Raw genomic sequence first — 12405 nt, 5'->3', positions numbered from 1 at the left:
AGTGTGAAATTAACATTTTAAGTGTGAAAATAAGCCATGAAAACAAGACAAAACAAACAGCAGTAACTGTTTCAGGTAATGAATGCTAATGAGCTTCATTGTGGTGGCCATTTCTCAACATATATTTATAAGAAACTATCAGATTTTATACCTTATACATACATGTATATTCTCATTCATACCTCAGTAAAGGTGAAAAAATATGTTTCAGGGAAATGAAAAAATGCATACATACTGTATGACTCCGTTTATATAATATTTTAGAAAATGCAAACTAATCTATAATGATAGAAACTGATAGGTATTTGAGAGTAGCAGCAGGGATGGGCAGGATGGAGCGAGTAAACGGGAGCACAAGGAAACTGGAAAATGAAGGATTAGCATGATGGGATGACACTTGAGAATACACATGTGTCAGAATATCAAATTGTACACTTTAAACAGTGAAGTTTATTGTATGTCAATTATATCTCAATGATGTAGTTAAAAATTAAAGAGCAAAAATTACTTGACAGACTTGACTGTATAAAAGTATGAATTATAAGGCAAAACTTAGTATCAACACTTAAAGACTTAAAATCTTTATATTATATATGTATACATATATAATATAAAAGAACAAGACATGAATAGGTATAAGAATTAATTTACTAAATCTAATTATAGTGGCAAATATTTGATATAAACTGATCTCATGATTTCTATAATATTATATAAATTTTCTAAAAGTGAAATATTTTTATTGAGAAATTTCACTTTTATAAATTATTCTCACACATTAAAATACCTTTGTATGAGCATCCTTTTGATAGAATAATTGGCAACTTTGGACAATAAAAATAATTTTACACTAGGTTCAGGTATTTTTTTTTTTTGCATTAGAGATAGGTTTTATTTGCTCTTCTAAAGTAGCTAGATGACATTCTATTTGGAATAATATGAAATTGGATTATATATGTGCATATATATTCTGAATTCTGTTTTTCATTAAGGAGTTAAAAGAAAAAGTTAAGCCCTTTAATTAAGGAACTAATTTAGTATTTTAATTTTACAGTTGAAAAGAGGATATAAAGAAATAAAATATAAACAACCTTAACTACAGAAAACATTTTGAAAATTGTTAAGGGAAAAACTGAAATTATCAATATCAATTAAGAATTTTTGGTGTGCCCATTTATTCAATATATTGGGTAACTGTATCATATAAATGCACCATACAGGAATATCAAGTTTTTTTTAAATAACAACAATGAGTATTTAAGAAGGTATTGTGACCTTAATTAAATCCTTAATTTTGAAGGCACTTCAGTAACTTTCAGTGCTTCAAAGTCATGATTATCACCGCACAATCCAGAAAAAGAATCTGTACTATATATGAACAATAATTTCCAGTATGATGCAACAAAACCTTATGTTTTAAGCATTTTCTTTTTTCTTTCTGTACAATTAAAAATAAACAGTTTTTACAAATATTTTGTTTATTTTAATGAAGCTGGTACAGACACTGTCCATTTAAAACCCATATCCCAGGTCAAAAAGTACAAATAAAGTCAAAAAGAGCAATGTTCTGTTGTATACACTTCTGCATGAATAACTTTAACTGCTAATGAAAATTAGATCTTTTCTGGGATCTTCTGACAAGATTTTTCTTTCATCTTAAAATGCTTTCTCTTCAGTGAAGCCATCTTTGGAGTTAGTCATTCTCTGTCATTTTGACTCCCACTGGATATTCCTCTTCTTTTGGTCCAGACCCTCATATGTTAAAAGTAGCTTCAAGTTAAGGAAAGGTCATTTTTCCACAGTGCTGTTTTCCAAGAAACTTCCATCTCCCACTGAAAGTCATAGTCCAGGAGTGAAGCAATCACATGCTAGAACTTCAGGGCCAATTGGAAAGTCATTAGGAACACTTGCATTAGTTGATCTTATTTATCACAAGCCTGCAAATGCACAGTCCTGGAAAATGTGGGCTCTCTATGCACACACGTAATTTTTAAAAAGGAGAGAGTGATATGAAGGGGGCTGAGGTTTGATCACCAAATCAGCAGAATGAAAGAAACAATAATGAATAATGGGCACTAGAATTCAAATTACCAGATGCTTTAAAGAGATGGGGTGCCAGTTTTCAATTCTGTTTTGAACACCACATTACGAAAGAACTATTTTTAAAAATAAAAAAGGATTAAGGGGAAAGAAAAAAAAAAAAAAGAATATCTAAACCGTTGAATGACCCCCTGTTTGTTCCTGATAAACTTCAATCACATCTTCTTCCTCCATTCCCAGTTCTTTCGGAGTGTGATTATCAGCAATTCTCTGACCTTCAAAGAGAAACCTGAGTGAATTCATGGGAACTCCCTGTCTTTGACAGTATGATTCTTGGCATTTCTTGAGATGTGTCATCATTTTCACTTTAAAGTGAATCTCACTGCTATCCTGTCCAATGACTGTGAGCTTAATATATTCTCCTTCCCTCTTATCCCCCCAGTCCTCGGTTGAAGGTTTTGCTTCCTGGTCAGACATGGTGACGGTCGCTTCCCCCGGGGTCTCCGCACACCCGCGGCCTCGGGTGGTAGAACCTCGCTCCCGGGTTTACAAACCCTCTCTCTACCCGACAGCACAACACCGCGGCTGGCCAGGTATTGTTTTAAAACTGGCCAAAATTGCCATTGAGGCGATGTTACTCTGGGAAAAAAAAAAAAAGATACTCTGAGGTAAACAAGCTATGCTTAAATACATAACAGTGTGTTACTATTTTCATGAAATACACGTAACAAAATTTATCATTTTGACCATTTTTAAGTGTAAAATTCAGTGGCATTAAATGCATCCGTATCTTTGTGCATACGTGCGTGGTGCTTAGGTGCTCAGTCTTGTTCGACTCTTTGCGACCCCATGGACTGCAACCCATCAGGCTTCTCCGTCCATGGGATTTCCCAGGCAAGAATACTCTGGTGGGTTGCCATTACTTTCTCCAGAGGACCTTCCTAACCCAGGGATCAAACCCATGTCTCCTGCATCTCCTGCTCTGCAGTTACTTTTTTAATGATTTATGTAATTGAAATGATACCGTTGTCCTCCTGACCTGTGTCAAACGCTGCTGTAACATCCTCCTGTCTCCAAAGACACAGTCCCCACTGAAGCCTGTGTGATGTGTTTTTTGCCAAACTTCATTACTCAGAAGATTAAGTAATGACTCTTGATTGTAGGTCAGCAAGGACCATTTGTTTTTATCACTTGTACTTTATGCAAATTAAAAAGGAAAGTGACATTTGACACTGACTGTAATAGCATTTTTCTCTGTCCTGCTGATTTAACATTATCTCCTCTAGCGGTTGAGAGAGTTCCTCAGCTCTTACTGTAATTTATTTTTGTTTCAATAATGGAGATAGTAAGAAAATATTTGGAGGTTTGACTGGAAGATGTAGAAGGGAAGGGAAGGTAGATTATCATATGTATCAGCAGTAGAGTTTACATACATGTTCAGTAAAGGTAATGCAGGGAAAAAACACGTGGACTATGTAGCAGGAGATGGTGCGCAAGCAGCAGGGCTTAGCTTGTTTGTAATAATTAAGCACACTTAACCTAAAAAATGAGTTTGAGCAAGCTCCGGGAGTTGGTGACGGACAGGGAAGCCTGGCATGCTGCTTGGGCTAGCATGGGTTAGCAAAGAGTCGGATGCAACTGAGCAACTGAAGTGAACAGAACTGAATCTAAGAAGAAATTAGCACACAAATTTTTCTTTTGGAGCAAAGACCTCAAATTTTGCTCTAGAGTCTATAGAGTAAACCCCAGTTATCATAGCACTGTTTTAAAAAGATTCAAGGTGTCAAGAAAAGATATGAATTCAAGGATGCAATTTTCTGATTTCATTTCTAAATAAGAAAAAATCTTGAAAGCCAAAAGATATCATTGCAACCCATAAAACTTGTCAGCATTTACTTAGTCACAGTGGAAAATCTTAAACACAAGATAGACATAAGACGTGCTGGTATATATATGTGTGTGTGTGTATGTATATATATATATATATATATATATATAAACATTATTAACACATATAACACATTGCATATAATAAAAGATTAAATAAAAATTTTAAATCAGTTAAAATAGTATATAACAAAAAGAAAATTTCTCTAAATGTCACACACAGACTGGAGAGAAGTCAGAAGTCAGTGATGAGAAATGGTACTGTAAAAACATTCATTCTGCTGGGACTGACAGACGACCCTGAGCTGCAGGGTTTAATTTTTATCTTTCTATTCCTCACCTACACACTGCGTTTAACTGGAAACCTGACCATCATCACACTCACCTTTGTGGATTCCCACCTGAAAACACCAATGCACTTTTTCTTAAAAAATTTCTTCTTCTTGGAGATCTCCTTAACATCTTCTTGTATCCCCAGATACCTGTATAGCACAGCTACAGATGACAGGGTCATTACCTATAATGCTTGTGTCATTCAAATATCTTTTACTGACCTCTGTGGAGCAACAGAACTTTTTCTGCTGGCCACGATGTCCTATGACTGTTACGTGGCCATCTGCAAACCCTTGCACTATGTGACCATCATGAGCAGCAGTCTGCAGGATTCTCATCATCTTCTGTTGGATGGCTGGTTTGTGTGTATTAATCCCACCACTTAGAAGTGAAGTCGCTCAGTTGTGTCTGACTCTTAGCGACCCCATGGACTGTAGCCTAACAGGATCCTCCATCCATGGGATTTTCCAGGCAAGAATACTGGAGTGGGTTGCCATTTCCATCTTCAGGGGATCTTCCCGACCCAGGGATCGAACCCAGGTCTCCCGCATTGTAGGCAGCTGCTTTACCGTCTGAGCCACCAGGGATGTCCCTTAGCCTGAGTTTAAATCTAAAATTTTGTGACTCTAATAACATTGATCATTTTGGCTGTGATGCATTTCCTTTAGTGAAAATCTCGTGCTCAGACACATGGTTGATGGAACAGACGGTTATAATCTGTGCTGTGCTGATCCTAAATATGACTCTTACTTGTAGTTCTGTCATATTCTTGCATCGTCAAGACAACTTTGAGATTCCTTTCTGCTCAGCAAAGGAAAAAGGCCTTTTTTACCTGCTCTTCTCACATGAAAGTGGTTACCATCACCTATGGTACATGCATTTTCATCTACATGAATCCTACAGCAGAGGAAGAAGTGACTGTTAAAAAAGTGGTTTCACTCCTCATTTTTTCTGTTTCACCTACGTTGAACCCATTTAGTTATACCTTGAGAAACAACCAAGTTAAGAAAGCCTTTAAGGAGACATGTGCTCCCCAATGTTCATAGCAGCACTGTTTATAATAGCCAGGACATGGAAGCAACCTAGATACCCATCAGCAGACGAATGGATAATGAAGCTGTGGTACATATACACCATGGAATATTACTCAGCCATTAAAAAGAATTCATTTGAATCAGTTCTAATGAGAACTGGAGCATTATTACAAGGAAAGCCAAAGATAAAGAACATTACAGCATACTAACACATATTATTGGATTAGAAAGAGTAATGATACCTAGATGGCAAAACAGAAAAAGAGGACACAAAGTTAAGAATCAGACTTTTGAACTCTGTGGGAGAAGCGGAGGGTGGGATGTTTGAGAAAACAGCATTGAAACATGTTGTTAATATCTATAGTGAAACAGGTATCACCAGGCCCAGGCTGGATGCATGAGACAAGTGCTCAGCGCTGGTGCACTGGAAGACCCAGAGGAATCGGGTGGAGAGGGAGGTGGGAGGGGGATCGCGGATGGGAACACATGTAACTCCATGGCTGATTCATGTCAATGTATGACAAAACCCACTACAATATTGTAAAGTTAATTAGCCTCCAACTAATAAAAATAAATGAAAAAAAAAAAAAAAAAGAAAGCCTATAAGGACTCAGTGAAAATAATTGCCTTGCTCTCATCTAAGTAAGAAAGTAAAAGATCATCTCAAAAGGATAGGAAGGAGACATTTTTGAAGGTTATAATTTACTATTAGCAAAATGCATATTATTACAATGAACACACATATATATTAGATAAAATTTAATATTCTTTTATGTATTAAAAGTTGTCAATAGAATGCATCAGAAATAATGATTTAACTGAGTATAGTAATAATCTATGAAAGCATGTGGATAATCAGGAGAGTATAGGCAGGCATGTGGGAACAGAGGTTGCACTGTAGATCACAGAGGCTTAAGGCTGAAGTCTCAGGATTACTGTAGTAAGAGCGCTTGGGACACAATATATGCGCATTTAATGAAAGTTTGAATTAGTAAACCATACTTATTTTCATGGAAAGATTACATTTTTTCCTGAGAAGTATTATCTGCAGCTTACACAGCTGTGAGTCAAGGGAAAGACATTCCCCAGTATATTTGATACCTGTGCCAACATCTAACACCAAGTAAGCTTTCATATTCCAGATTCTATCATAAAATCTAAATTATTAGATACAAGTTGAAAAATCCACACAAATGTAATTCCTTGGAAATTATAGCTTTTACACCAAATCAACTAATTACTATCAGGAAAGCAATGAAATACAGACATAACATCACAGATTTGGAACACTGAAAAAGCTGTGGTCAATAAGAATTCTGTTAACTTAAATTATTCATTATTTTTAAAAAAATGTAAACTCGCCCCAAAGAGGGGAATTTGTACTCATCTGAATAAAATGAAAAAAAAAAAAATGAAGAATTAACAAAAGTAAATGGAAAATGTAACTTACTATGGGTAGAAAATGAAGTTAGTTAAATAAGCTAAAGAGATTAAAATCAGTTCTTTGAAAAGTCCAACAGCATAGCTAAATCCCACTCCAATGAATGTAATGAGTAAAAAACAAATACTCGATATGTAATTGGGAGATCTGGGACAAACAATAACATAAGAAAACAAAATAATTAGGAAAAATATGAGGGAGAATAAATAAACGATTGCATTTGGTTGATTTCAAAGTCTTATTCAAATTTTGCTTTTCTGAAATGAAGTTATTATATGTCATAGAATGAATGATATCAATCATAGTTCAGTTTAATCAGCAACATTTTGTTTTCAACAGTAAGACACAGTAAAATTGTATGTCTTAAAGTGATGTCATAAAATTGATGAAATTTGATATTTTTTAAAATCTTGAGGAAATTCTTACATATTCAGAAAACTCAAGAAACTCTAATAGAGAAATAGTGCAATTAATGAGGGAATTTGGTTTCTAGATGAAAAAATGAAAATTATTTAAAAATCAGTAGACAGTCATAGCAATAAGCAATGGGAAATTTTTGATATGAACATGTACATGTGTATTTATGTATTTTGGAATAAGCAATCTATAAGTAATTATAGATTATGTATTGTAGAATCACATATTACTTTATTTGTGTACAGTCATTAAGCAAGTAGAACATTAAAACAAGATAAATTTTAATGTAGGGTTATCTGAAGCAGAAACTAAGTGATGCAATCAGAAAGAAGAATGGGTAGAACAAAACAAACAAAAAAGTTAAACGTTCATCATAAAATCACATGAAATATGAGAGTTTCATATATATACATATATTTGAGTATAAAGAAACTTTTTTTCAAATACATTTGATTCTACAATTGAATGAAAGATCATTAAATATTTGTTGCCAAGTGAAAGAAATGAAATTGCAGTTTATTTTGTTAATATTAGTTCAATAAAGACATAAATGTGAAAAGATAAACTCTTTGAATGTGTAAATATTGTACATTATACAATGGAATGTTATTCATCCATAAATAGTGGGGAATCATATCACTTGCAACAGCATGACTAGACCTTGAGGATATTATGTTAAGTGAAATAAGTCAGAAATAGACAAATACTGTATAATCTCATTTTTTTGTGGACTTAAGAAACAAAAACAAAACAAAGAAGTCAACCTCATAGAGAAAGAGATCATATTTGTGGTTATCAGAAGAGGGAGGGCAGAGGCAAATGAAGAACATGATGCTAACACCACTGTAAGGTATATTTGAAAATTGTTAAGAGAGTGATCCTAAGAGTTTTCATCAAAAATGAAAAAAACATATTTTGTATCTATATGAGATGGATGGTCACTAAACTTTTGTAGTAATCATTTCACAATATATGTAAGTCTTTACACTGAATGTCATAAACTTGCCATCCAGTGTGGCATATCAACTGTATCTCAATAAAACTAGAAAAAAATTAAATATAAAAATCCCATTAAAAAGAAGAGCACTGCAGACTCAGAGTGGAGGGTATGTGAAAAGACTAAGGTGGAAACTAATAAAATAGGAAAATATTTGAGAAATCATCAAGATTAATGAAGACATGCCAATAATGTGGCATTGGTGTAAGAATAAACAAATAGATCAGCAGAGAGAATAAACAATGAAGGAATAATATATACAAGTGTGGTAAAATGAGGTATGACAAAGCAATACAGATACAGTAACATTTTCAAAAATCCTGGGCTGTCAGAAATATTTTAGATTTTTATCCTGGTTATTTTGGTTGTTTATTCCTGGTAAACTTGTGAAAATCAATCTTGAAATTCAGGTATAATATGTAAACTTTTAATATGCATATATTTCAGTACAAATGTTTAAATAAAAAATAGTATAGAATGAAAAGCATACAGCTAATATTACAATTAATAGCAAAAACAAAAAAATTAAAAAGGGCAATGCTTTCAACCTAAGATCAGGAATAAGAAAAAGAGAGCCATAGCAAAATTTCATAAAAATAAAAATTAAACACATGGAGTTTTTTTAATAGGTGGAACTATTTTGTTGACAAATAACATGCTTGTTTATGTAGACAAGAATACCAAAAATACTGCTAGAACTAAGAAAACATAGCAAGGGCACAGAATGAAAAGTCAGTGAACAAAAATTAACTGTATTTCTACATACTAGCAACAAACAATCTGAAAACAAAATTCTGAAAATTCAAAATAACCTAAAATGCCTTTGGAATGAATTTAACAAAAGGCACCTAAGCTAAGACATCACTTTGCCGACAAAGGTCCATACAGTCAAAGCTATGGTTTCTCCAGTAGTCATGTATGGATGTGAGAGTTGGATCATAAAGAAGGCTGAGCACCAAAGAATTGATGCTTTCAAATTGTGGTGCTAGAGAAGAGTCCCTTGGACAGCAGGGAGATCAAACCAGTTAGTCCTAAAGGAATCAACTCTGAATATTCATTGGAGGGACTGATGCTGGAGCTGAGCTCCAAGACTTTAGCCACCTGATGCAAAGTGCCGATTCATTGGAAAAGACCCTTATTCTGGGAAAGAGTGAAGGCAAAAGGAGAAGAGGGTGGCAGAGAATGACATGGTTAGATTCGTGTCCACCAACTCAATGGACATGAATTTGAGCAAACTCCGGGAGATAGTGAAGGACAGGGAACCCTGGTGTGCTGCAGTTCATGGGGTTGCAGAGTCAGACACAACTTAGTGACTGAACAGCAATAAAATCTACACTAAAAATACAGAACATCACTGAGATAAGTCAAACCTAAGAAATAGAGGTACAGACCACTTCCTTGGATTGAAAGACTATTTTTTTTTTTTTTGGTTTTTTACTTTTTTTTTTTTTCAAAAAACATACTTCATATTTCCTCTTTTATTATATAAATATCAGTTTAACCTTTTACTGTAAGAATATAAATGTTTTAAGAGGATCTTTGTTATTATTTATACAAATTCACAAACAGTACAATTAATTGATAAAGGTCTCTGCGTTTCTTTAACTTCATGGTCTCGCTGCTGTGGAGGATTCTAAAAAAATAAACAAAACGAACAAAAAACTCCAACAGAAAAATATACATCCTACTCAGAAGTGATGTTTTTTTTTAAAGCCATAAGTCCCAACCCCCACCAAAATAAAGCAAGGATGAAAGACTATTTTTTTAACCCATAGATTCAAAGCATCCTCATTCAAATTCCAAGCAGGATTTTTGTCAAAATTGATGAATTGATATTAAAACTCATACAGAAACTGCAAGGAGCTAGTAGAATCAAAATAATTTCAAACATGATTAACATATGTGGAGAATTTACACTACCTGATTAATATGAACTACAGTAATTTCATCAGGTTTTGCCAGGTGGCTCAGTGGTAAAGAATCTGCCTGCCAATGCAGGAGACATGAGTTCAATCTCTGGGTCAGGAAGATCCTCTGGAGAAGGGAATGGCAACCCACTCCAGTATTCTTGCCTGGGAAATTCCATGGACAGAGGAAGCTGGCAGGCTACAGCCCATGGGGTCTCAAAGATTTGGACATGACTTAGTCACTAAACACTGATTTCATAGAAGGTGAGCCTTCCAGCATGGCGGTGTGAAAAGATCAGCAAAAATTCTTCCTGAAAAAGCAAGAATAAATGTGGACAAAAATTGGCAGATGCGTTTTAAAATATTCATTTCCTAGACATATGTTTAATGAACTATATCCGCAGGGTTCATTATAACCTGAAAATTTGCAGTCACAAAGTAAGGGCTCTGAGAAAGGAGGAGAAAGAGAGTGAGAGAACTCAACATGTTTAAAAAATCAAGAAATCCAAGTGAAGGTTACATATTCTTGTAACTTTTCTTGTAAATCTAAAATGATTTCAAAAATTTAAGATTTTCAAAATATTAAAGAAATATATGCCAGTTAAATCCAAAGATTGCGAGGCTGGATTGAAAGATAAGATTCAACCATATGCTACTTACAGGAGACAATCTGTAGGAAGAGATAGAAAGAAAAATATAGATGGAGAGATAGACCCATGCAAATATCAAAAAAAGAAAGCTGATTGAGGTGTATAAATATGAGATAAGGTAGACTTCAAAGACATATTATAATCAATAAAGAGATACTTTTCATAATATACAATGTTCAACTCAAGATTATATACATTTTTTTTTGCAGTTAACAACATTGAAATACATGAAATTAAAACTGATAGAATAAAAGAGAAAAATAGAAAGATCCAGAATTATAAAGTTTGAACAAGATTTATAGCTAATGAAGCATACATCTGTACTGAGTTTAGTACAAACATAAGAAGTTTGAAAAACACTAAAACCTATTATGATTGACATTTAGAGAACTCCCTACCAGTAAGAGTATAATATACATTTTTTTTTTTTCAAATTGCACAAGGAACACTCATAACATAGAATATATGTTGGACCTTTGTCTTAACAAATATACAAGTATTGAAGTAACTTAGATTACATTATAGAACCAAAATGGAACTGAACTAAAAATTAACATTTCAGTAAAAGATTACTAGAAAGCCATGAAATGTTTGAAATTATGTAACCATTTACACATAGCTTGTGGGTTAGTAGTAGAAAAGCAGGTGGGAGTTTAGAAAATGTACTGAACTACAAGAAAATTCCATATTTGTAAGAAAATTCAAGTTTTAAATGCATATATTTTCAAAAAGAAATATTAAATACTTAAACTTCCATCAGTATGTGCATTGAGGACTACCAATATAACAGTCTACCAGAACTGTCCTCCTGATGTCTGATATTTAATTATAAAATGAATTCCCTCCTAATTTTGGGTCAGATGTCAACAGTTAATACATAAAGATAATTTGAAATCTTTACTCACTAGGGACTTCTGAGGAGGCCAGGATGAGTTCAAACAGGTACAGTCTGAATTGAATGAGGTAGAAGTGGGTTGGGCCTAGACAGTGTCTAGTGACTGGGGAAAGTCCCTGTGAGTGGGCTTGAGACTGGCAAAGTTTTAGTGTTCACGTTTGGGATAGCACTTTGCAATATGAAACAAAATCCTAATAATGATGCATGCATAGTGAATGCCATTTGGAATAATTTATGATACATTTTCATTATATTTTCTAAAGGATTATCTTGTGGAAATTGGATAATTGTTAAAAATAAAGAATAAATTAATAGCAAATAATGAAATAGTGAATAAGTCCATACAATGAATATCTTGTAGTAATTTTAATAAAGAGTAAACAAATATTCAAAGCCAAAGATGGTTTTAAATACTAATGAAGTATTCAGAAAATGAACACCAAATACCAGGAATTTTTCTGCTAAAACTTGTATGAATTATTGAAGTGATACTTAGTTACTGGTGTTTATAAATCTGAAAAATCACAGTTAATGATTCACTTTTACAAATACTTTCCTACTTTAAATGTCTTTAATAAATGTGCATCAATTCAGTTCAGTTCAGTCACTCAGTCGTGTCCGACTCTTTGTGACCCCATGAATTGCAGCAAGCCAGGCCTCCCTGTCCATCACCAACTCCCGGAGTTTACTCAAACTCATGCCCATCAAGTCGGTGATGCCATCCAGCCATCTCATCCTCTGTCATCCCCTTCTCTTCCTGCCCCCAATCCCTCCCAGCATCAGGGTCTTTTCCAAAAAGGGTCT

General features: G+C 34.0%; 1 protein-coding gene and 2 pseudogenes across 1 annotated transcript; 1 reads left to right on the top strand and 2 right to left on the bottom strand.

Annotated features, from left to right (window-relative positions):
• LOC122423175 overlaps positions 1–12405 on the bottom strand; it is a 95115-nt pseudogene that overhangs the window by 35790 nt on the left and 46920 nt on the right.
• Positions 2014–2517, bottom strand: LOC122423649 (small ubiquitin-related modifier 1-like). The gene has a single exon (XM_043440895.1). The coding sequence runs from the start codon at positions 2515–2517 to the stop codon at positions 2212–2214; it is 306 nt and encodes a 101-aa protein (XP_043296830.1). The 3' UTR covers positions 2014–2211.
• Positions 4176–5940, top strand: LOC122423647 (annotated as a pseudogene).

The sequence above is a fragment of the Cervus canadensis genome, chromosome 21 (assembly GCF_019320065.1).
Source record: "Cervus canadensis isolate Bull #8, Minnesota chromosome 21, ASM1932006v1, whole genome shotgun sequence".
Lineage (NCBI taxonomy): Eukaryota > Metazoa > Chordata > Mammalia > Artiodactyla > Cervidae > Cervus > Cervus canadensis.
Note: the sequence above shows the minus strand (reverse complement) of the source record. Positions and strands in the feature narration are given on the sequence as shown.

Excerpts from the sequence above, each read along its gene's own strand:
- LOC122423649 (XM_043440895.1), bottom strand. The coding sequence starts at position 2,517 with ATGTCTGACCAGGAAGCAAAACCTTCAACCGAGGACTGGGGGGATAAG.